Below are 25,739 nucleotides of genomic sequence, written 5' to 3' on the forward strand. Positions count from 1 at the left end.
GTTCCCGGCGCTCGCAGCCATTGTGGGGTGGGCGTTCGCCCAGCAGCGTGCTGACACGCCCTCTCCGTGCTCCGACCCGCGGTCAGGGCAGGAGGGGGTGCTCCGTGCGTGCTCGGGGGAAGAAGCGGCTCCCGCGGGGGTGGGTTAGTCGCTGCACAGCCCGCCGGTTCCCCTCGGCTGCGGGAGCCCCACGCACCTCCCGGCCACGCGCTCCTAGCCCCGCCCGCGTGCGGCGGACGCACGGCCGCGAGCGCGCGCCCTCCTCGCGCCCCCGCGGCGGACGCACGGCCACGAGCGCGCGTGCGCCCCTCCGAACGTCCCCGGGAGCCGCGCCAGAGCGAGCGCTGGGGCCGGGCGCGCAGGAGTGAAAAGGAGGCGGCGGCCGCGGCTGCGAGCAACAGATCCGGGAGCCGCGAGCAGACGCGTTCTGCTGTTGGTCGATTTTTTTTTCTTAACTTCAAAAATATTATTAAATTAGAAAATCTTGGATTTTTAAATGGCGCTGGCCCCGGGTCAGCGGGCGGTTTTCTTTGCTTCAAGATGGGCTTTGCCGTTTCCGTCGTGGGCACCAGTGGTGGCCTGATTGTCAGTCTTCTCCGGGCATTTTTAAGGCAAGGAGCCGAGCGCTGCATGTAGGCGAATCACGCTGCAGCGCGGTTTGGCTTTTAAAATTATTATTTGGGGCAGTGAACAGCCGATCTCGGGCACTTCGCCCTCTTTGCAGAAGAGGCTGCGAGTCGGAGGTGGGTCGCTCGGAGGGTGGAATTGTTCGCGGGTGAGCGAGCCCCGGCCCCGCGCACAGTCCAGGCGGCCCCGAGTGTGTGTCCTCACCCTGCCGGCGCCGGGAAAATGGAGGCTGTGATTGAGAAGGAATGCAGCGCGCTCGGAGGCCTCTTCCAGACCATCATCAGCGACATGAAGGTAGGACGCCGGGGGCGCGGCTGCGGTGCGGGCGGCCGCGCAGTGACCTCGCCGCGGAGCTTCGCCTCCGCCCCGGGCCGTCCGCCCGGCCCTTGCTTACGCGGTGGCCGCCGGCCACCTGCGGGAGCGCTCTGGCCGGGTGTCACCTGCTCACCCGCGGCGCCGCTCCGGGCACTGCTGGGTCACCGAGCTGGGCGGCTTCCCTGGGGGTGTCTGATGCCCCCTGCCCTCTCCACGCTTATTGTCCCAGGGGGCGGTAACATCTCGTTTCCCTGGGGGCGCAGGGCCCCGGCCCCAAGTTTTCCATTGTCTGTCGCTGGACCGAGCGTCTGCGACCCGCGGAGGCTGGGTGCCTGGGCAGACACCTGATTCCCCCGAGTACGGGGTGGGGGCACCTGGTGCGGTGGTGGGGAGGGGTATAGGGGCTCTGCCCGGTCGCGGGAACTAGCCCCCACCCCCCACCCGCGTCCCCGGCCGGATAGCTTTGCTTCTCCCTCCTGGGCTTTCAGGTTCACCCTTGGGGGGGGGGGGTGGTGGTGCGGAATCTGAGCAAATTAGGTATTAATTAAGCTGTTCCATAGCTGGTGAGGGTATGCATGCCTTCCCTCAACCCTCCCCAGGGGCGCGAAGCAGAAGTTCCCAGAGTAGCCTTGCTGGGGACCTTCCTTCTGGCTGAGCCTCCTAGCCTGAAGGCAAGGTTGGAGCCCCCTAAACAACTGTATTTTTACCCCCTCCGCCCCCCCAAACACAGACTCCCGGTTTTCTCTTGGAAGGATTGTGTAGATATTGTGTGTGTGTCTGTGTGTGTCGGTGTGCGCGCGCGCGGGCACGTGTGTGTGTATTGGGGGCGGGGAACAACACCCTGGCTTTTTCCTGCAAAGGGTGGGACTGGGGATAACCTGATCCTTGGATGTGGATTTTCTGGTGCATAGAGGTAGACCAGGGCCCTGTGTTACTCATCCAAAGGAAATATAACCAGCCGTGCGAGCTGCCTGGAGGTGGGAATTGGGGGCGGTGGGGGGATTTTTTTTTCTTGTGTATTTAGGGAGCTTCTCTTTGGCTCTGGCCCAGCCCCAGTTTGCCTCAACAGATCCGGGGAGGTGGTGTTTAATTAAAAGCTCGGCTTCCAAAACGAGTAGGCAGGTTTGGAAGGCTGTGCAGCCGGTGGGTGTGGACAGCCCCTCTTCAGCCGCTGCCTGGGCGTCTGGAGGAGCTTCTGTCTGATGAAGTGTAAGGTTTGGAGAGGGTTTGGCCTGGGAGATGGACTTTGCAAAGGAATGCTCAGCTGTCATGGCCTGCTTCCCCTTTTTAGAACCAACTGCCATCTCCTCAAGGGTGAACTTTCCCAAGGTGCCTCCATCACAGTCTTGTCCATCCTTCTACAGAGGCAGTTTTTTTTTGTTTGTTTGCTTGTTTCTGGTTTTTGTTTTTGTCAGAAATTGACATTCATGTAGCATTATCTTTCCCGAGACCCTGCTTGTCCAGGAATGCCTTTAATCCAGCCACTTGGAATTAGGTGGATTATTCCCTGTTCAAAGACAGCCTCTTTCATTCCCTTGCCCTCAATCCACATGGATTTATTGAAGTGCTCTTTTGAGACAAAGATTGGTGTCCCTGCCTTGGACTCTGGGGGGAGGGGGACTCTTGTTAACTTAAATTCTATATGCCTTATAATCAAAGATTTAGTTTGAGGCACGTGTGTATTTTGATCACCAGGGGAAGAATTTGAGATGGGTTGGTAAAAATGTGGGTGTTTTTTTTGGAGAAGAGAAATGCATGTTTCCTAGTCCTTCAGTAGTAACAAGGACCCAGTGACCTAAAAGTTCTGCCCACTGCAGTCCCAGCGTGTTCACATCTTGAGTTTTTTTCTCTCTTTGTTCCTTAATACATAATCTGTCCAGTCTTGGTTCTTTGTATTTATTGGCTTCAACCCTGAGCCATTCAAAAGGTAGCTCACCACAGGATGGGCCCCCTGTTTTCCACCTGCCTCCCATGGCTGCCTTTAGCATTCTGGCCAGAGGGATTTGTGGGTGCTAAGGTGGCATGCTTTTCCCTCTGCAAGATTCCAGTTAAAAATAAAGATTTATTTAATGCCCCTTCGGGGCTGGATCTATAGTTTGTGGTTCCTGACTTTTTTCTCTTTGAATTTAGTAGGGTTTGTTCAGCATCCTGTGGGAACGCATTTATTTTAAGGTTGTTTGTTTTGTTTTGGCAAAGATTGTAAAAGCAAGCTTGTGTTGAAGACTAAAACTTGCCTTGGGGTCTGCAGAATTCCAGAGTTTTTGGGGAGTAGAGATAAGGAAAAAGAGAGGAGTTGACTTATTTCCAAGATTGTTTATGCATAAGATAATTGCTGAATATTTTCATGGAGTTTTCTTCTTAAAAGACTTCATGGATAGGATGGGAGTGACATTTTAAAAAGGAATTAAAACATTTGGGCACATAGGATAAGCAACGTGTAGTATGCATAATGCTTGAAGTCACCAGCAATTAAAGTCAGTCTTTCCTATCTGAAATCAGGTGGCTTTCTAATGACCTGTTTATCCTTGTTTTCCTCTTTTTTGAACTGCCATGATGGGTTTCTAATGTCTTTGGTCCCCTTTCTCTTTGCTTTGAAGGACAAGTGTATGTATATGTTGGAAACCCATTTGGAATCCCATCTTGAGAAAATTTTTAGGTTATTTTCCCAGAAGGAATGTTACACTGGGGTGAGGAAAGGGTAAGGAATTTTTTTTTTTTTTTTAAGCAGCATTTGATTCTCCAAAATGTACAGCAACACAGGAAGGGAGTCAATTTCCTCTTTGGAGGAGAGGAAAAAAAAAAACAACAACAACAAAAAATGGAATAATTTCAAGGCCTAACACCATATATCTTCTAAAACCAAAAAAACAAACCTCAAGACATTGAGAAGCTAGAGAGGAAACTTTCTCCTTTTTTCTAATGATCCTTCATCTGGCTAAATCCTCAGTGTTTTATCCTTTTCAGGGGAGGGGTGCGGAAGTAACCCTCACTCGTCTTCCATCGGGATCCAGCAGCAGCTGTTAAATAACTTATTGATTCCTTGACGAGAGGAAACCTTGTGTTTTTTTTTCCTCCTGTCTTCCACCCCACTGTGGTGGTGGTCACTAATGATGGTGGTGTGCAAAATCGCTTACTGGCTGCCTTTCCGCCCGTCCACATAAATCAAGTTGTCTGATGTGAGCTGGTCCCAAAGGAAAGGGGAGATGAGATTCATGTGGCTGGAGGCAAGGGCTTGTTGCTCATACATCTGGGGGAACTATAGCATGGAAGTGACTGTATGGAAGGCCAGTTGACTGGCTTCTGATGCTTGACAACATTTAGACATTAAAGAGGGCCTAGAATCTTTTTTGTAGTTTCTAGCCAAATACCAAGAAAAACAGGCTACGTACAACAAATAGCAGATATGAGCCATTACTTATTTATTGAGCTATAACTTGCATTTGACATTATATTAGTTTAAGGTATACAACATAGGGATTTGATGCTGTGGTAGTTTAAAAAAAAAAAAAATATATATATATATATTTTTTTTTTATTTAGGTAATTGAACCAGCCATAGAATTTGGTGGTGTTTCGGGTGCTTTTAAGACCAGGAGATTGGCCAAACTTGAGGGCAGGTCACTTTGTGGCTATCTTGCTTCTTTTAATAATTAACTTAGTTGTGTGTGTGTGTGTGTGTGTGTGTGTGTGTGTGTGTGTGTTTTAAAGTTGGATCCTAAAACCAAATATTTTCCTCAGCTTTGTTGCTCAAGAATCAGTTTGTCGGGAGCTGAATTGGGCCTGGTGCAGGGAGAACTTTGTACTAGGTTCGAGAGTGTGTTGGGGGTTATGTAATGGGACTGGGGGGTGAAGAACACCCGACCACACCTTGAATTCCCTACCCTACGTCCCCCTGTGGACAGGGGTGTCCTGTTACCAGCACCTGCACCGAGCAGAATAGGGGCCTTGTTCAGTTCCTCTCCACTGCCCCCCACCTCTGTTTGTACCAGTATCCTCTCTCCTAGGTTCTGCCTTAAAATTAGAGCTGCTAAAGGAGCTTCTTGAATTCCATGGAAATCTTTTGTGGTTCGAAGGCATGACATGGTATTTTCCCTTACTTATCATAGATCAAGAATGCGGGTATTGGGTCCAGCACTGGATAATGATTTCAGGGTTGTTTTCCCCCCGCCCTGCTGCTTTGGCTTCAGGGTTCCTGTCAGACAAGAGGCTCCCTTCCTTGGTGTTTATCGAGGGCCTGCTATGTGGAAGGCCTTTTGCTGGGCAGCGAGGAGCCAGAGAGCCACTGAGGCAGGTCCTTGGAGAGCAGCTTGTCCTGTGGGTCATGAGTAGATAACGTGAGTGTAATATGGTGGCCACGAAGGAAGGGCATCAGTCAGTCCTTGAAGGACTTGCCTTTGACTCTTCAAAAAAAAAAAATAATAATAAAAATATTTTCTCTAGGAAGATACTGAAAACCCAGCCAAGGCCTCTAAGAGCAGCCAGGTGCTCTGAAGGGAGGCTGGCTTCCTTGTAAATGGTGACACACAAAAGCAGGACAAGCAAAACCCTTGTAAAGTACAGATGGGCCTCATGTTGGCTTTTCTCTTCACAAATGGCTGTGTTTGCCCAGGATTTTACTGCTTCCTCAGTTTGGGCCTGTGAGAGAAGGTGAAGTGAAGATATCATAAAATCTGCAGCAGGAAACCGCCCAGAATGGGTGGCTGTTCAAAGATTTAGGGCCTGTTCTATCTGGATCAATCTGTTTGGTTTTTTAGGTGCAGATCTCATCCAGATTTAGAAAGAAGTCTTGTTTGTTTGTTTTGGTTTTGGTTTTTTTTGGTCTTAGCTTGGATGTTTCTCTGGGAAAATCCCTTATACATCATATTTCGCCAAATTGTTTAGAACTTGTTGATTGATGCTGTGAACCTTTATGTTCTGAATTTCTGCAGTTAGCGATGCCCTGAACAAAGAGAGAAGGTCAATCCTAGGTCATGGTTTGAATGGAAGATGAGCTGAGTTTGAATTTTGCCCGGTTCAGCTATCAGTCAGTTCTTATGAGAGTAACTCATAATTCTATAGTATTTATTGAGCATCAGCAAGGTTGCAAAGTTGATGCTATGATTCAGCAAGTAAAGATACAGAATTCCCAGTTAAATCTGAATTTCAGGTAAACAGTCAGCAACTTTTTAGTGGATGTATGTCCTGTGCAAACTCTGTCTTCTCAGCTACTGACTGACCTCTTGTACATTGAAATGCTCTTTTGCAGCCAGGGAAAGGGAAAAAGCTAAAATGATATCTGTCAATATGGCCAGTTCATTTGAGGTTGTTAAAATGTTTGGAGGATGAAAAGGTTGAAACTATTGATCTATTAGATGCTTTATCTGTAATTTTCATCTAGGCTTTTCCAGTCTTCCCAGGGATGGGTGAGAGCTGGCAAGATTCCTTCTGCAGGAGACCGTTTAGGTGTTCAAATTGGGTATGGAAAAATGAGATCATTCCAAGTTCACCATTACTTCTCGGAACTGCCTTCGGGACACTTTCCCCTGAAACCCACACCTCTGCAAAAACAAAGAAACACTTCTCCCCTAACCAAACAAAAGCCGAAGGCAGATTTAGCTGCCTAGGACATCAGACAAGAAGTATCTGGGGCTCCTTAGAGGGAACTGACGGATGCCTTAAGCAGTTTAACTCCGATTTGCAGATTGTACTGCTGATACAGCTTTATTAAGTAAGCAAACCAGAGAGGCAAGTGGAGTAAATTAATTGGCTGAGCGTTGAGGAAGCCTGTTGTATTTGATTGCCCAGGTTCTCCCTTGAATTAGTTGGAGATTGCGGAAGGTTTCCTCTGAGTATCTGAAACACAGACACACACAACCCCCCCAAAAGCAAAACTAAACCCACCCAGCTTAGATTCCAGACCAGCCCACCCATTGGCAGTGTTTCCCTTCTCTTAGCCCAAGGAGGACCTTGGCATGGGGCTGTGTCGTCTCAGCTGCTTCCTTTTTTAAGATGCTCTCACACGCCACCTGGTACATGGTAGGTGCTGAGTGTTCGTTGCATATGGTGAACGTGGAGTAGGAAGGGACTTGTGAGAGGCTGCTATGTGCCAGGCATTGCGCTGAGTGCTTGGTGGGCATGGATTCTTGATATCCTCACATCAACCCCACTTTACAGATGGGAAAACTGAGGCTTGAAGAGAGGCAGTGACTTACCTAAGGCCGTGGTGAGGTGGATTGGTCTTCAGACCTTGACCCATTTGATCCTAAAGCTGGAGCTCTTTAGAACGTTCTGAAGGTGGGAGTGGGGGGTGGGTTATTGCTGGAGGACAGCATACGGAACACTTTCCTAGTACTACAGGAGGCTCAAGGAAGGAATCAGGGTCCTATCTCTGTGCCTCTAGCCCAGAGCCAACCTGGAGGTGTGAACTTGAGCTCAGATGGTGTGAGGACTGCTGTAGGGCCGGCCGCTCCCATCTGGCTGTCACTTTTGTGGAAGTCATTTAATTTATGATCTATTGATATGTTGTGGCTTCCTTCCCTCTCCCACTCACCAGTCTTCTCTAACAGACAACCTGGCATTCTCCTTTCCTCTTCTGGGTGTGCAGAGGGGAAAGAAGCCTTTGGGCCAGGCTCTGGCCTGTCACCCTTGGCTCCTGTCCTTGTCCTCATGCAAAGTGTCTGCAGTCTTCTTCTCCATAACTGGCCAGAGGGCCATGTTTATATGTCCAGGGAACCCATCGGTCCCTGAGACTGGACGACTATACAAGCCTGGCAACCCTTTCTAATTACAGGAGTTAAATAAGTTCACCCAAAGTTCAAATGAGGCCTCAAAAAGAACTCCTTACCTTGAACTCATTTTGTGTCCAGCCCTGGAACTTCCTTGTAAAAGAGCTTTCTGTATTTAATTATGTCCTGGTAGCCCTCTGGTTTGGTTGAGTCTGTAGAGCCATTTCAGGTCTGTGTTTGGAGAAGTTGATGGGATCGCCAAAAAAACTCCTTCCTGTGCTGATTCTTGGCATATACAGCCTTGGTCGTAGTTTCTAAGTGGTTTTTCTCTTCCTGTCTAGTTTAAGTGGGTGAAAAAAAAAAAAATCAATTGAGTGCCTTTGAGCTGTGTGTCTTTTTATTTGCTTTCTTCTCCTTGAAGAATTTGGGCAGCAGTAAAATCTGAGTTTGCTCAGCATCAGTGGCCTCCCGAGTCCTGGAGGTGGACGGCAGGCTTTGCCTGGAACTCCCTTCCCTGCTACCCCCCCCCCCCAACAGGACGGGTCTCTAGGGGGCTGGAGGATTGGGTCTGTCCAGAGAAGGAGGTTCTGGGCAGGTGTGCCCCTTTTGGTAGAATGGGCCTGGTTACAGGCATAAGAGCATCGGATTCCCTGCCAGCCTTACCACACTGATACCTGGACCCTATTTCCTGGAAGCTGTCATTCAGTGCTTCTGGGGTACATCTTGGACATTCAGTTTTTTTTGTAAAGTACCCCCAGGTAATTCTAATGTGTAGTCAGGCTTGAGAACCACTGAGTTACAAACAGTTTCAGTATCCTTAAAAGTATTTTTCTCAACCTTACCGAAGTCTGAGTAAAAGCATGTTTAGATGTTTGCACAACAACGTGAATATACTTAACACTATTGAACTGGACACTTAAGAGTGGCCAAGAGGGTAGATTGTATGTTATATGTATTTTGCCATGATTAAAAATAAAAATAGGGGCACCTGGGTGGTTCAGTTGGATAAGCTTCTGACTTCGGCTCAGGTTATGATCTCACAGTTTGTAGGTTTGAGCGCCGCGTTGGGCTCTGTGCTGACAGCTCAGAGCTTGGATCCTGCTTCGGATTCTGTGTCTCCCTCTCTCTCTGCCCCTCTCCCGCTTGCGCCTTGGCTGTCTCTCAAAAGTAATTAAACATTAAAAAAATAATAAAATAAAAAAACAAAAATTTATGGTGAAACAACATTAAAGTGAATAATTGAAATAGAAAAATAGAAAAAGCATATTTAGCATTCTTAACAATTTTAAATATACAGTAGCCCTGTCCAAAATAATTTTCTTTTTTTTAAAAAATGTTTATTTTTGAGAGGGGGCGAAGGGGCAGAGAGAGAGAGGGACAGAGGATCCAAAGCATGCTCTGTGCTGACAGCAGAGAGCCCGATGTAGGGCTCGAACTCATGAACTGTGAGATGATGACTTGAGCCAAAGTTGGATGCTTAACCAACTGAGCCACCCAGGTGCCCCTCCAATATGATTTTCTACAATAATGGAAATTGTCAAATGTTAGCCAGTAGCACATCTGACTGTTGAGCACTTGAAGTATGGCTACTGTGACCTAGGAACTGATTTTTAAGTTTTACTCAGTTTCAATATTTTAAAAATGCCCTATGTGGCTAACAACTACCATATTGGACAGTAAAGATCTGTATATAACATACCATCTAAGTAAAAATAGTGAGCTTCCTGCACACCTCTGTTTCCTTCTGGCTCCTTCATTGCCTCTGAAGCCCTCCTGAAGAAATTCTAGAGCTATTGTTGACCTTAGAGTGAAAGAGATCTGGTTTTCACTCCTGTGGGCAATTTGCTTAATCTCTCAGCCTCCTTTTCCTCTTCTGTAAATGGGTCTAAGAAAGTACCCACCTTAGACGACTCCGAAATGAGACCTTGCTTGTGAAGCACTCCACACTGTGCCCTGTGTGCTGGCCCTCGAATGTTCACTGCTGTTACTCTCCAGCTTATAGATGTGAAAATGGACATTCCGAAACTCTTTAAATCAATATAGTAATTCTCTCTACCTCACTTCTTAGGGCAAATGCTACCCCACCCTTGACTTGGCTGTTATTTAGAATTTGCAGTGAAGTTGCAAGATGAAGTTTTTTGTTTTTTTTTTTCATGCTAAGTAAATGACTCCTGAGTTCATTTATAACCTCATCTGCGTCAGCTGAGCCTATTTGCAGTTCTCTATTTGCACACTCGCTGTATATCAAGGGAGGGGAGGGCTGGGTGCCTGGCTGAGGTCCTCAGGGCATTTAATGCTTATATTAAAAAAAAAAAAAAAAAAAGTCTTGCCGAGATGTGATATTAAGGGGAGAGGAGTTGCTTCATAAGGCCCATCTTTTTCTGTCTTCATTGTTTGAATTCTCGCTTCTTTTTCTGGAATGACCACCTGAAAAGTGGCCTCATTTGCCTCTAGCCTGCCCTGTAGCAGCAGCTTTGCACTGATCTTCTGTTCCTTTCTAGGACTTGGCCATATTGGGGTTCTTCCTACCTGCTGAATGGGGCTCACCTGCCTTAGCCTGGATTCAAGGACGCCTGCAGTTTGGCCCTAGCCCAGTGCTCTGCTGCAGGCTGAGTGCTCCCCATCCCGGAGTCCCTGGCTTCTTGGAGCACATCCTATGCCTCTCACCCTTGCCGTTTGTCCTGCTTGGACAGTGCAATGCAGACTCTCTCTATTGTTGTCTGTTGAAATCTTTCTCATCCTTCAAGGCCCCGCTACAAAGTTATCTCCTTTCTGGGCCCTCTTTTTTCCACCAAGCCAGATAGCCTTAGGCATTCTTCACATTCTGTGTTGATTCCATCTAGTATTTGTGGCATTCTACCTTAAGCGGTTGCCCTTGGGCTTTGAAGCCTGGCTCTGCCACTTCGTAGCTAAATTACTCTGGGCAAGTTGCTCAACCTCCCTGAGACTTGATTTTCGTATCTGTGAAATGGGGGAAATAATACTTCCCTCTTAAAGTTGTAGAGGTTTACATGAGAAAGTATATGGAAAGGGCATAGCATGAAATAAATGCTAAACAAAATGCTCTTGTGTAGCTCTTGTCTGAGCTACCCTGGTAGTTTCTAGTGGAGTATCCTGCCGATAACAGGATGAGATGTTTCAGAAAATCCAAGAAACCTGTATCTCCACTTTGATATGCAATAGAGACCATATATGCTTTTCAATTCTCAACATAACGAGTAATTTGAGAGAACACGGTACATGTATTCAACAGATATCATGATGTGGCTGTTATGTGCCAGGCGCTGCTGGGGGCAGAGATACACCTGTGAACAAGACAGATAAAGTCCTTGCCCTAAAGTTGTTTTGTCTAGAAGAGGAGCAGACAAACAACAGGATCTTGGGGAGGGCCTCTGATTTTCATTTGGAGCTAGAGGACAGGGTCAGGGAAGGCTTTGGTACAAGTGACACCTAAACTGAGAACTATGTTTTATTCTGCTATTTAATAAGCCTTTATGTGGCACAACCAGGCACTATTCTAGTGCTTTACAGATAGACTCTTACTCCTCCCAGCAACCCAGGTACTTCCTGTATATCCACAGTGAGGTAGTTACTGCTATAACTCCCGTTTTACAGATGGAGAAAGTGAGGTGCAGAGAGGTTAAACCGTTTGCCCACCTCATACAGCTAGGGTGAGGTAAGGCTGGGATTTGAACCCATGCAGTCCCAGGGTCTGTGCTCGTCTACCACCGTGGGCTCTCACAGCATGGTGTTTGAGACTTTCCTTTTCAGATTCTGTGATAGGTGTGTTTCATTGATGTCTTTGTTGATTGCCCTATCTATACCTTTAGGACTCATGATGAACCAGATGAAGCATAACAATCTAGGCTCTTCTCTGAAGTGCTTCAAGGAGCTCCAGGGGCCTCTCTCTATTTAAAGCAGAGTTTGACCCAGCCAACGTGATATTGTTGGGTGGTTGACTCACCCCATGGGTGCCTCTGATTTGTCAGTAGACTGAAGTAGGTGGGGGGCAGGCAGGGTGTGAGACCTAAGGCTCTGATGCAGCCGTCGAAGGTGACAACCACAGGACATACGTTTGTTCTACTGAGGAACCCCCCCCTCCATCGGGGTCGTCCCAGTAACGGCTCTGCACCCCACATGACTGAGTGCAAAACAGGAAGGGGGGATATTTGCAGTAGGAGGCTGCAAATGCTTCGAGATTAGTTTCCAGGGAGACCTCAGCTTCACTTCTGAGGCCTGGCTTGCTTGAGCCCGGCTCCTGCAGCTGAGCACGGAGTCATTAAGGAAGTCTTTGAGTTTGGTTTAATGGTTGTGCTTTGTTTTGAAGTGATTGTTTACTGAACCTTCAAAGCCAGCTCTCCAGCAGGATGTGATCTCGGGCCTGAATAATTGGATGAGGCACCCCAATAGGAAGCAAGTAGCGGGGAGCAGAGCCAGGAGTAGCTAGCTGGTGGCCAAGCCTTTGGCATCTGAGCACTCCGAGGCTCCGCAAACTGCTGCTGGAGGGACTGAGGTCGTCTTGCAGCCAGGAGTCAACCTGAAGCAAGGGTCCCTTGGAACCTGGCCTCTTTGATGTTGTGCTGGCCTTAATTAGGGACACCCTAATTAAGTCACTAAGGAGGAAGCTTATTTCTAAAAAAAAAAAAAAAAAAAATTAGCAAATGTTTTGGGAGCATTTCATGAGGGATTACTTCTCAAAGATTATGCAAGCAATATAAAGTTAATGGAAGAAAAACTAAGAAATCTCAGTTAAGTAAAAAATAGAACTCGCCCATAACCACTTGATTACAAAGTGGGTTATGTACGCATGTTTCAGACAAAGGTTCACGTGGCCTACGCTGTGCCAGAAATTTCTTTTTTCACTTAGCTTTGCACTTACGCTGTCTTTCCGTGTCTGTAATTATGAGCCATGTCAGTTTTAATGTTGTGTGGTGTTCCACTGTTTTGTTTGTGTAACAGTTGATTTATTCAATTGACCTGTATCTGAGGGCTGACTGTATGCCAAGTCCTGTGTTAAGTGCTGGGGACACAGCAGTAAATAACATGGACACAAGTCCGTCTCTTGGACATTCTAGGGGAGTGGGGACAGACAAACTGAATAAGTTAGTCCTTTTGTATATTAGAATGGGGAAATATAGAGCAGGGGCGATGTTGTTGTTTTTAAATAAGGTGGCTAGGGAAGGTCTCACGGAAAAGGTGACCTTTGAGCCACACCGTATGACGTATGTGGGTATCCGAGGAAGAATGTTCCAGGTCAGGGGGAGAGTGTGCAAAGACTTTGAGATGGGTGCCAGTTCCGTGTGTTCCGTACGGATTCGTGTTTAGGCTGTGCCCGGTTTTTCACTAATTATAAGCAACACTGCAGTGAGTATATCCTTGAAGCTAGACGTTGATTTACATTGACAGTTTCCCCTGAAGGATTTAGCCTGGGTCAAAGGTACGTACTTTTCAAGGCTTTTCAAACGCATTGCCCAATGCCTTTCAGAAAGCGCATATCAGTTCACATTCCCATGTGTGGGTGCTCATCACCAGGGATTATTTCTCAAGGAGCTAGACTTGAATATTGGGACTGAGAAATTGCTGAGGCCATAGCTTGCAAGGCCTCAGAGGGACTGGGCGTTTTATCTGGGGTGGTGATTCTCAAATCTTGCTGTGTGTGATTGTAGCGAGAAAGTAGGAATCTCCCCTGGGGAATGTGTTAAATGCAGGTGTCTGGGCCCCCTCCCCGGAGATTTTGGTTCTGTAGCCCCGGATGGGGCTCAGACATCTGTAGTTTCAGCAAACATTCCTGGTGAGTCTCTGGTAGGTTGTGATTACACCAGTGGGGGGTGGTTCATGGGCCACCCTGAGCTACCTACCAAGAGCCTCCTGTGCCGCCCATGAAGCTCTCCTGCTCCCCTCTCCCGTGCCCCCAAATTACACTTCCCTGGAAAGTGTTCCAGGTGACCAAAATGATGCCCAAGCCTAAATGTAGCATGATCTCCTGTATTTCCTTTCCTTTGTTAATTGTTTCTCTTTTTAAAAGTTCGTGTATTTATTTTGAGAGAAAGAGAGAGCGGGGGAGGAGCAGCTAGAGAGGGAGAGAGAGCATCCCAAGCAGGCTCTGTTGTCACCGCAGAGCCCAAAATGGGGCTCTATCTCATGAACTGCAAGATCATGACCTGAGCTGAAATCAAGAGTGGGACGCTTAACCGACTGAGCCACCCAGGCGCCCCCTTTGCTAATTGTTTCTTTTGCAGGGAAAATTTTCTCCCTTCTTTATTTCCTTCCTCTTTGCCAGGGAAACTCCCCTTTGTCCTTAAAGACCTAGGTGAGGCAGTACCCACCTCTGGAAGCTTGCATCAACCCCACCTCCTAGTGCTTTATATTTGGAGTATTGTGCCCTCTGACTGGTGGCTCACACATCAGCGTTCCTACTAGCTAGAGTTCCTCAACGCTTTGATTCCTAATCTCTGTGTGGCCTGTACCCCACTCTGTGCCTGTGTATAGTGGGTGCTCATTAAATGTCTGAGTTAGGGTGGCTGGCATTGTACGTTGACTCCTGAAAATAGCAGTCACTGGGATTTATTGAGTTCTAAGTGCTGGTCACCATTCTAAGCACTTGCATTATTTCCCTTATCCTCATTGCTTTCCTTGGAGGTGGGGACTAGCATGGGCATCGTTTACAGATGAAGACAGGGCAGTTCCACGTGACTAAGTAACCTAGGTTACCCAGTGAGTAGATCTGAAATCTTGCAGTCTGACTCTAGAGCCATGCTCTTTTTAAAAAAAAAAAAATTTTTTTTTAATGTTTCTTTATTTAGAGGGAGAGAGAGCAGGGGGAGGGGGGGAGAGAGAGAAAGAATCCCAAGCAGGCTCCACACTGCTAGCACAGAGCCCCTCGCAGGGCTCAGACTCCCGAATCGTGAAAATCATGAGCTGAGCTGAAATCGAGTCGGACACTTAACTGACTGAGCCACCCAGGCGCCCTTCTCGTGCCATGCTCTCAACCGCTATATCACACTGGTCCTTTCAGACACTGGAGTCTGGCTGCCCATCAGGGCACTTACCCAGGCGAGGAGGAGGGCGTGCAGTGGAAAGGCTACAAAGAGGGTGGTGGGTGTAGAGGTATCAAACAGAGTTACTGCCTTTTTTGGTGACCTCCCCCCCCCCCCGGGCCGGCTGTCATTCCTAGCAGCCTGGGGTGGGGTTTGGGGGTTGTGGGGGAGGCACTGTTTGGTGGAAGGTGGCAGAGCACACGAAGTGTGTGCAGAGTCACGAGGCCACTGCTCCCCGGGGTGGACCTGACAAGTTGCAGAATCCGGTTTGGGATTGGGTGGAGGCAAGTCTGAGAGGGCACTTCCAGGGAGAAGTGGGTGAGGACAGGTGCGCAAACAGGAAATAATGGTGGCGATACTTAAACATTTGATAGGGTGTGCAGGTCACCAAGTATTTTGTTCACTATTTCATGTGGACATTTATACACAGGAAAAACCGATGGAACAGAAGCTTTGCACTCTACGCAGTGGGACAGAGGTTGGGTGGGGGGTAGATGTACATGTATTATTTCGGGGAGGCGTAGATGTAGCACTTGGGTGAGAGCCTCCAGCCCCCGTGCAAGGTGGTTAGATCTTGAGTTCACAAGTGTCCGGTTGTGGAGAAGGAGTAAGTTTTAGGTGAATATATGAAACGGTTGCATTTAATTTAATTTAATTTCATTTATTTGTTTTGTGAGAGAGCGTGCATGTGAGCAGGGTAGGGGCTCAGAGAGTGGGAGAGAGAGAATCCCAAGAAGCCTCTGCACCATTAGCAGAGAGCCCGATGGGAGGCTTGAACTCATGAACTGGGAAATCATGACCCGACCCGACACAGAGAGTCTTGACTAGATGCTTAACCGACTGAACCCCCCCTGGTGCCCCTGGAACAATGGCATTTTAAAAAGAACTGGGCAGGGGCACGTGGGTGGCTCAGTTGGTTGAACGTCCGACTTCAGCTCAGGTCGTGATCTCACAGTTCACGGGTTCGAGCTCCATGTCAGGCTCTGTGCTGACAGCTCGGGGCCTGGAGCCTGCTTCGGATTCTGTGTCTCCCTCTCTCCGCCCCTCCCCTGCTCATGCTCTGTCTCTCTCTCAAAAATAAGTAAACATAAAACTTTTTAAAAACAACTGGGCAAACTTAGGAGCACTTCACGATACAAACTGGGTGCGAGGGCAGACCTGACCTTAGGCGGATTGCTTAACCTCTGTGCTTTATTTTCCTGTGGAAAAGGAAAAGTGTTAAATGTCTGTCTGCCAAGTGCCCACACAGGGCTGTCTTGAGAGCCCTTTATACTCTCTCAAGTACTGTGTAAATGTGAGATGGGGTTCTTAATGATGATCATGAAATAAATTTGGACTCCTAGGTGGCCTTAGGTGTCTATCTGAAATAGTAAAGGCAATATGGCGGTACAGATTGGGGGGATAAATTTGGGGAATAGGAAGGGAGAGGAGAGGGGTTCACGCTTCCATTTTGCAAAAGTTAAATAATAGGACTGGAAGCCTAGTTGCAGTTCCAGAACAACCCAGGGATGCCCAGAGTGGCTTTGTCACCTTATGGCCGCCACCGTCCAGCACACCTTTCTGCATCTGCCCTGTCTAGTACCGAAGCCACTAGCCCCATGCGGCTATTGAACACTTGAGTGAGGAGCTGAATTTTACATTTTATTTAACTCTAATGAATTTAAAGTTCCATCCAGGTGGCTAGTGGCTCTTCTGTTGGAAGGCTCAGGATAGACAAAGGAATGCCTCTTGGTAGAAAATGTAAAAAACCAATCATACTTTGAAGATACAGTTGACCTATTTGTTTGGTTCTTCTTTTATTCCCGGTGGAGACCTACCCGTGTGTCAGAAAACAGGCATTCTGGGCATGGAACCTCCTAGCGCTGGAGGAAGAAGACGCTGATGTCCTTGACTTAAGCAGGGTGTTATGGCTACAAATGGAGAAGTTTGTGAGGGGAGGTTGGGTGGAGGAAGCCCCTTTTGTGGTTAAATCTTCCTTTTCACAGGCGTGTTTATTGTTGGTGAGCTTGGGCAAGTGGGTGAGGGTGGGCGTGTGAGGAAGTAACCATTGATTATCCCCAAGGCTGTCATCCACTTGATGGACAGGGATAATTAGTGGATTAGGCAAGCCCCAATCAGAGAATAAAAGCCCAGGAATGGTTTTTATGATGGATGGGCTTCCACGGTGCATTTCTTCTGAGGATCTCGGGGGCCCTCCCTCTTGCAGAATGGGGTGGGGAAGGGTGGTCTGGGGGACAAAGCTGTGACAGACAGTCAGGGGCCCTGTCCTTCATCCTTCACACCCACTTCTGGAAGCTGCAGATTCCTGCCTCCTGCTTGTAGAAGCCTGGGGTCCAGAGGCACTCCTGCTCAGGTCAGAAGCTTCTTCTGGAAGCTTTGCTTTTCATTTCCCTGAAGGCTGAGCTCAACAAGGGCTGACCTAGAAGGGGAGGAGGAGGGATGCTGTGGGCTGCACTGCTCAAGCCCATTCTGAGGAGGTTCCCGCAGACCTGCCCCGAGGACCTGGTGGCTGGGGAGGTGACAGCATCAGCCTTTAGAGATGCTCCAGACAGGTTCTCTGATCTGGCAGAAGCAGATCAGTCCCGGCATCCATAGAAAACCGGAAGATGTGATCAAGTTATCCATCATCATACCACTAATGACAGCACCCGTGACCATTTCTGGTTCATTCCTATCAGACCTTTTCCAACACAAAGGGCTTTTCTTTGTTTTGTGCCTTTGTGTTGTTTTTTTTCCCCCCAAGTTCTTGAGGATCATGACCATTTCTAGGGTGACACTATAGCTCCCCTGGAGCATTTGCAGTTGTGATTGGGAGCTGTGTGTTGGGGGAGGCCTTGCACCTCACTTTGCGGACCAGGCAGGACCCAGCCTGCCTACTGAGTGGCTTTCTGCAGGCCTGGGCTGGGCAGCCGGTTCTGTTCAGCACACTTCCCAGAATCAGGGTAGCACTTGGGTCACGACGTCAGTCCTCAGCTGCAAAATATTAGCATCTGCTTCTCAGATTGTTGTGAGCGTGTAATAGAGTGTGTATCCAGCTGTGTTCTTCTGTGTGGTCTGTGGACCAGCAGCCTCAGCATCACTCAGGTTAAACATGCAACATCCAGGCCCACCTCACACCAAGAGAATCAGAACTTAGGTTTTTGCAAGATCCCCAGGTGGTAGAAACAATGTATGTGAAAGTTAGAGAAACGCTGATATGTGTGCCTGGCACCAAGCAACCCTTTAGAAAATGGTGATGCTTAATGATGATGATGGTGACATTGACGTCATCAGGGTGAAAAGTGGGGCTTGGGTGGGGGGGTTCCCTGTCCAGCGGTGTGCCCAAGACTTGAGTCCTCAGGATCATGACCACTGGCGAGCCAGCCTCCATCTGCAACCTTTGGACAGGACAGAGGCCTTTGAGCTGGAACCCTACTCCCTATAGCCTGCACCCTGCTCCTCCAATCACTGTTTTATTCTCATCTAAGCTGAATGCTTCCTCCTTGTGAGAGTCTTCTCCAGCTCTGGCTCCTCTCAGATCGCCCCTTCTCTGACCACGGCTCCCGGCTCCTCTGTGTTCCCTGTGTGGCAGCGTGGGTGTCTGATTCGCTCAGCTGTCCCCTGAGGTTCTGCTGTCGCAGCGGGCTGGGCTGGGAGAGGCAGTTGCTGCATTATTTATGGGGCATCGTTAACCAGCCGCACTGATGAGTTACACACAGTTTATTCTTCTGCTTCGTGTGTGGGATGCCATCCTGGGCCTCTGTTTAATACAGAACAAAACAAAGCAAAACAGAACCCCAAGCCAAAACAGCCACGGGCTGAGCCCTGCGCCCTGCATTAGGCGAGTGGCCTGTCCAGCCTTCTGGCTGTGGGGAGAGTGGAGGAAGGGGGGAGAAGAGGAGAGGGACCCAGGCGTGTTCCCAGAGTTCAACTTCGAGGGAGGGAGGGGTGGGTAAGCTGGCTCGCATATTTGTTTAAGTGGCCACAAAACTCCCAGGAAAGTTGACAGATTGGGTGGGACTTTTTTTTCAGAAGTAAGAAAATGACTTCAGTTTCCTCCCCACTCCCTAAGGAACCAGGCTGCTGTTAGGTATGTGACCTGTTAGGTTCTCTGGTCACCTAGGTGGTGTGGGATTTATGTCCCTCACCATCTGCCTGGAATTCTGCTCTCTTCTTTGTGGTTGAACTCTGACCTTGCCCTTGAAGGCTGCTCATGGTCACCTTGTCCATCCTGCCCAGGTCCTGCCAGTCCCCAGCATGAGTGCATCACTCCAGTGTCCCTTGGCGAGAGCCCCCTTGTGTCATCTCTGCTTCCCTGTCTGTGTGCCAGCCGTTGCTCTTACTAGAAACCTTTTTCCTTCCTCCCTCTGTTTCTCTGTCCTGGAGCCCACAGTGTGGTGAGGGAGACTCAGGCTCACAGATGGTGAGTTGCATGATGTGGGGGAAGCAGGTGCATTTGAGAATGCTGTGGAAGAGGTGACATTTGAGCTACGTGGTGATGGTGGAATAGGAGTTTTCAAGATTGTTGCATCCCTTGGAGGTCGGGAGAGAGAAGAGCCGCCCTTGGTGTTGTGTGTGGTGTGGGGAGCATGGTGGACGCCCCACCTGGCGGATGCAGGGGTGGGGCCCTGTAGCCGGTGTTCAGGGAAGCCCCGCCTCTCTTGCTGTAGGAGGGGGGCAGTCTTGCAGCTTGATTAAAGGAGTGTCCTCTACATGTTTGTAAACAGGCTCGTTTTCTCTTCCCGTTTCTATAATAGGGGACTTTCCCTTTTTCAGAATCCAGTGTGGTCTAAGGTCTATTTTCAACAAATTGCCAGGGGTTCAAAACCTACCCTCTTCTCCACAGAAAGTCAAGTGGTTCCAGGGAGAGGAGAGTCACATTCCAGTTGCCTGTCACTTTGGTCTTGGCAGAACCCGGGTGCCCGGTGGGAGTCTCATTTGCTTTGATTTTGGTCTGTCTGGAAAGTTGTGAAACTTTTATGTGTTCTCTGGTGAGCCCCACGGTGGGGTCTGTGTGAAGACTTTTTCACAGCCCCGGAAATGCATTCCTAGGGACCTCAAATGTGACCTGAGCCAGGTCAGAACCAGAAGCCTCAGAGGGGAGCTTTCTGGGACTTCTTGGTGGGTGGTGCAGGTCAGAAAATTGAGGACTGTGTTGGAATTGCTTTCTAAAAGGGTTCTCAGTGGATACTGCATCTTGATCTGCAGATTTCTTTTGAAATTTGAGCATTCTCGCTTTGGCTCAGTCTTAGAGTCTAGAAAAAGCCAGAGCTTTTTCTCTGTTACCTTTAACGCTTTGTTCAAATTTCTTCTCTCTCCTTTCTCACTTCCTCCAAGATTGTGATTTTAGTAGTAAAACTACTTTTAGGTGGGTAGAAACTTTTTTCTACCTTGAAAGAAACTTAAAAAAACAACCCAGATCTCGAACAATCCAACATCACTTTGCCTTTACCTTTTAATAACATTTACACACTTTTTAAAAAAAAATTTCTCAATAAGGAGGCTTTTTGTCTTCCGTTCTTAGAAGTTCTTTTCTTTTCCTTTTCATTTTTTTTTTTTTTTTTTTTTTAGAATCCATTAAATTATATATTGCCTAAAACAGGTGGGCCTGACACTCTTTGATAGACTGTCGAATATCATTAAATCAGGAGCGAGCTGCTTTTGGAAGCCTTCTTCTGGGTGAGTGGGCGTTCGTGGGTGGAGAGCTTTGTGCTGCACCCCTTGACTAGAGAGGGGACCCTCCTTTTGTTGCTAATTTGGTAAAGACTTAAGTGAGGCTCTAAGCAGTGGGGGTAGATAAGTAGTTTTTTGTTTTTTTTTAAAGTGCTTTGAGCAGTAGATTTCAGGCGCATTCATGTCGGTTTGAGTACTCTTCCTGCCATGTATTTGGGGATGACTGAGACTAGGCTGACATGTGCCCAGCTAGTTAACTAGTCGTGAGCTACAGCTGGTTCTGTACTTAGGCCTAAGAATGTGGGATCCCAGCCTGGATGGACAGTCTGACTTAGAGGTTTTCACATCTCTGCCAGCATCCTGAGGGAGATTGCAGGGGCCTGCACACCCTTGGTTCAGTTCTATCAAATGTTCATTGGACACTGACGGAGTGCCTGGCATTGCCCTGAAGTGCTTTAAAAACATTTTTTTTGGGGGGGGGGGTTCCTGGGTGGCTCAGTCCGTTGGGCGTCCACCTTCAGCTCAGGTCATGATCTCACGGCTCATGGGTTCGAGCCCCACGTCAGGCTCTGCGCTGACAGCTCAGAGCCTGGAGCCTGCTTGGGATTCTGTGTCTCCTCTCTCTCTGCCCCTTCCCTGCTTGCGCTCCATCTCTCTCTGTCTCCCAGACACAGAATCCGAAGCGTGCTCCAGGCTCTGAGCTGTCAGCGCAGAGCCCGACGTGGGGCTCGAACCCACAGACTGTGAGATCATGGCCTGAGGTGAAGTCAGTCACTTAACTGACTGAGCCACCCAGGCACCCCTGCCCTGAGCACTTTCCGATCCTAGTTATTCCTCACACCAGCCCTGAGAAGCAGTAACTTACCCCTTGTGGAAGTCGAACGACTTGCCTGATAACACATTGCAAACCTGAGAGCCACGGTTCAGTCTGGGAGACTGGGTTCCCGAGTTGGTGTCCCTTACTCCTTCCCTACAATCTTTCAGTGGTGAGAGTGGTCAGGAATGATGATGGAATTATTTGTTTTTGTTATTTGTCATTGTAAGGAGCAGGCCCTGAGAGGTAAAGTGACTTCCCCTGATCCTTGGCAGAGCCATGGCTAGAAGTCGGGATTGTGTGCTCCCTGCACTGGCCTCTTGCCATTCTGGCATGTTCCTTATGAAATGTGCCTCCTTTTTTTTCTTAAGAAACATTCTAGATCATCTCAGTGACCTTCTCCAGGGGTCCCTGTATGGGAGTGATTGGTGTTGGGAAAAGGAGGGCCCAGCACTACTGGCCTCCTTTACGTCGATGAATGCCTTCTAGCCTTTTGGCTACAAGTTGGTGGTCAGTATATCTGAACATCTTCAGGCTTTTCAGAAGAGCTTCTCATACTTTTTTTGTGGATCTGAAAGAGAATAAAAGGTTAGGTGAGGCTGTAATTGGTTGCTTTGAACTCTTGTGCTTTTAAGGATGCTGACTGATGTCTATCTGGATGGGGATCCCCAGTGGCCAGTCAGAGGACTCTGATCTCAGCCCTTACCTCTTTAATTACTTGGATGTAGATGTAGAAGGGGCATTCATACTTGATAAGAAAATGGTAAATATGTTAGGTGTTTTCATTGGAATTCCCCACAATGTCTCGATGGGTCTGGAATGGTAGCCTGAGCTGTCAAAGGTTCACTCAGTGTAAGTTAAAATAAAGTTGTGCTCTTGGGTAGAAGCAGCCCACCGGGGCACAGAGACAAGATGGAGGCGGTGTGGCTTAGCAGAACGGTGACAGGATCTGTGCGTGGGTATTGGTGTCAGTAGCTGCCAATGGACCTCTGCCAGGAGCCAGTCAGACAGGATCCCTGGGGTGTGGCTTAGTGCCCCGTGGGAGCAAATTGTCGCTTGGGGGAATAAATCCAGAGACCTGCAGTTGGGCCAAGCAGGTCTCAAAGGCAGAACTGATGGATGTGCTCTCGTGGCATCTGTGGAACAGACTTTAGGTTCCGGGTGGGTTGTAAATTCATGGTGTTTTGTTGCCAGAACCTCTAGTTTGATCTGAAAATTAAAAAAAAAAGTAATGACTATTTTCATAAAAATGATACATGATCCTTATTTAACACACACACACACACACACACACACACACACACACACACAATTCTGGCCATATGGGAAAGTACAAACAGGAAAGTAACCTATTGGTCCAAATCTTAACTTCCAGAAATAGCCCATTTTAATTTTGGTAGAGAATTTTCCAGACATCTCTGTGTGCATTTTCGGGCAGGCTTGATACCTACAGAAATGTATAAAGAGACGGTTTTTTTTTTTTAATGTTTATTTATTTTTGAGAGAGAGCATGAGCCAGGAGGGGCAGAGAGGGAGAGGGAGACACAGAATGTGAAGCAGGCTCCAGGCTCTGAGCTGTCAGCACAGAGCCCGATGTGGGGCTCGAACCCATGAGCTCTAAGATCATGACCTGAGCCGAAGTCAGACGCTTAACCGACTGAGCCACCCAGGCTCCCCTAAAGAGACTGTTTTATGACAAAATGTAAAACAAAAATATATTTAATTTTACTTTCATGTAACAGTATTGAAACTGGAGTGAAGTAATACTGGAGAGATTACTGAACTTCAGATGATGATTTCTTCTCCAAAAGAACTTAGTTTTTCAGACATTCCTCTAAAGCAGTGGTTCTTTATTTTTTATTTTTGTTTAATGTTTATTCATTTTTGGAGAGAGAGGCAGAGCATTAATAGGGGAAGGGCAAAGAGAGAGGGAGACACGGAAATCTGAAGCAGGCTCCAGGCTCTGAGCTGTCAGCACAGAGCCCAATGCGGGGCTCGAACCCACAAGCTGTGAGATCATGACCTGAGCTGAATTTGGACGCTTAACCAACTGAGCCACCCAGGCACCCCCCCCCTTTTTTTTAGTGTTTATTTTGCCAGGGATTGAGAGAGAAGGGGAGGGGCAGAGAGAGAATCCCAAGCAGACTCCACGTTGTCCGCGCAGAGCCTGACATGGGGCTCGAACTCACTAACTGGGAGGTCATGACTTGAGCTGAAATCAAGAGTCAGATTCTCAACTGACTGAGCCATCCCAGGCACCCCTAAAATAGTGGTTCTTAACCAGGGGATGATTTTTATCCCATAAGGTCCATCTGGCACAGATGCCTGGAGATATTTTTCGTAGTCCCCACCAGTGGCATCTGTGAATGTTCCTGGCATCTCATGAACCAAGGTCAGGGATGGGGCTAGATACCCTGCAGTGCACAGGACAGCCCCTCCCAATACCCCAAAAGAACTGTCTGGCCCAAAATGTCCTTGGTGGCAAGGTTGAGAAACTGTCCCCAAGGGTAAGAAAATAAGATTGTTAAAACCAATAGGAAGATGAAATCATTATGTTTTAGCTCAGTTGCAATTATAGACTATTCTGATTGGGCTTCTGCAGTGAAAGATGAGATGATTAACTTCATTAGAGTTTCTCCCTCCTCTCCTTAAACTGCAAAATCAGGAGGTGGCCCATGTTAGGCTCACTATGTCAGTGTTCTTAACACTTACATTCTGTCCTGCAACGATCACCCCCTAGGTGTTTAATCTTAGTTCTATGTTTAAGTGATTCCGTGCCAAACTCTTCTTTTTTATTTTAACTTTTTCTTTCAAGTAAACTCCACACCACACATGGGGTTGAACTCACAACCCTGAGAAGAAGAGTCACGCTTTACTGACTGAGCCAGCCAGGCACCCCCCAGCTCCATTTCTCTAGCCATGGTTTTTCCTTTCCTGGGTTTATTTTGCATCACCTCTTGGTCAGTTGGCTATTTGATCTTAATATAAGTTTAACGTGTAGGGAGGTGTCACAGTCCACTCTGGTTTGCTCCAGTCAGAATGGCACCTGCAGTTTTGAGTTTGTGTCTGAGTACCACACTTAAAAGAGAGACATCGTGCAGTGTCCCAGGATGCTGCAGGGACGTGAAACAGGGGCCTGTGTAGAAAATGAACTGCACTTGGGAAGGGAAGGGAAAGCTGTGGATGAATTCCCCGAGAAGACCTCCCTCTGGAAGCAGGGTAGGCCTTCACTCTGAGGGTCCCCAGAAGGTTCAAGCCAATGCTGCATGGACACAAAAGACAGGGTGGCAGAGAGAGGTGTTGAGCTCCTTGTGAGCCGAAATGTGGTGGGGAACTACCTGTTGGCATGTTGTACGTAGATGTTGGGTTCAAGCCATCAGCTGAGTGGCTATATTTAGGTATCTTCTCAACCTTGAGATTCTGATGGTCTAACAACGCTTCCCAATAGCTGCCTGTCCTAGAGGGGCTCCGGTCACTCTGGTTCTCTCCTCCCTGTCCTTTGAGATAAGGGCGAAAAAAGCCACAGCCATGGTCACGTGGTTCAGGGCAGAGCCTTACGTGTTCTGCACATCTTGAATTTGGACCCATCATCTACTACTCAAAATGTGATCCATCCATCTATAGGTTAGATTCCACCAAACGTGTTCCAGTCGGTGTTTGTAGTATTTATAAGATTACCGGGCCTGAGTATATTCAAAACCCATTTCTGAGCCAATACGTTTATATGTAATGTGGGCAACATACCATAGACTGCAGAGGAAGAGAGCACACACAGATCGTTCCCTGTGTAATTGGAGTCTGGGTGTTCTGTTATTGTCTTAGTCAGGTGTCGGTCACAGCATGCCTTACTGATCGATGACTTTGTTTTGTTGTAGGGGAGCTATCCAGTTTGGGAGGATTTCATAAACAAAGCAGGAAAGCTACAGTCCCAGCTTCGGTAAGTATAGAAGCCTGCCGTTCCCAGAAAATGGCAACATCCACAGACAAAGGATGGAATAGGACAGACCCAGGATGCAGATTGAGGTTAATTTTGGAAGCGTTACAGGTACAGAAGCATGTAGTGGGTTCTAATTTGAGCATTGCCACTTGTTTGCCTTATGTCTTGGGCCCCGGTTGCCTTAGGTAAAACTGAACTGTCTGCTCTGCCTTCTTCCATAGGAATTTTGAGAGTCAGATGAGCTGTTATATATGTAAGGTAATAATGGGCAACATTCATGTAACGCTCACTATGTGCCAGGCATATGTTAATTAAATCTCCCAACCCTGGGAGGTAAGTACAGCTATTATCCTCAATTTACCGATGAAAAAAATGAGGCACAGAGAAACTTAACCAACTTGTGCAAAGTCACACAGCTAGTAAAAGCCAGAGCAGGGATTTGAACCTGAGTCTGGCTGCGAGGTCCATTCTGCTTACTGCCTATCCGTATAAAGAGCTTACAGCTTATTGTTGACTACGGTATCATTCCATTTGTGTGCAATGTCTAGAAAACGCCCATCTGCAGAGACAGATGTGGATTAGTGGCTGCCTGGGCCTAGTGGAGGAAAAGGAGATTGAGTACACGTGGGCATGAGGAATCTTTTCGGGGTGAT

At 47.9% G+C, this 25,739-nt stretch overlaps 1 protein-coding gene across 9 annotated transcripts in view; it reads left to right on the plus strand.

The window, feature by feature from the left end:
- Window positions 1-314: 314 nt before the first annotated feature.
- The window catches only part of MTSS1 (MTSS I-BAR domain containing 1), a 165,806-nt gene continuing 140,381 nt past the window's right edge, over window positions 315-25,739 (plus strand). For 2 of the 9 annotated variants that reach the window (XM_045453713.1, XM_045453709.1), the window contains exons 1-2: window positions 318-921; window positions 25,025-25,086. In XM_045453713.1, the coding sequence (XP_045309669.1) occupies window positions 850-921; window positions 25,025-25,086 (134 nt within the window). In that variant the 5' untranslated portion in view covers window positions 318-849. Of the gene's footprint in view, window positions 922-25,024; window positions 25,087-25,739 lie in introns of all 9 variants that reach the window. The other 7 variants (XM_045453716.1, XM_045453714.1, XM_045453712.1 and 4 more) reach the window with 5 other exon arrangements.

Source organism: Leopardus geoffroyi, chromosome C3, assembly GCF_018350155.1.
Source record: "Leopardus geoffroyi isolate Oge1 chromosome C3, O.geoffroyi_Oge1_pat1.0, whole genome shotgun sequence".
NCBI lineage: Eukaryota > Metazoa > Chordata > Mammalia > Carnivora > Felidae > Leopardus > Leopardus geoffroyi.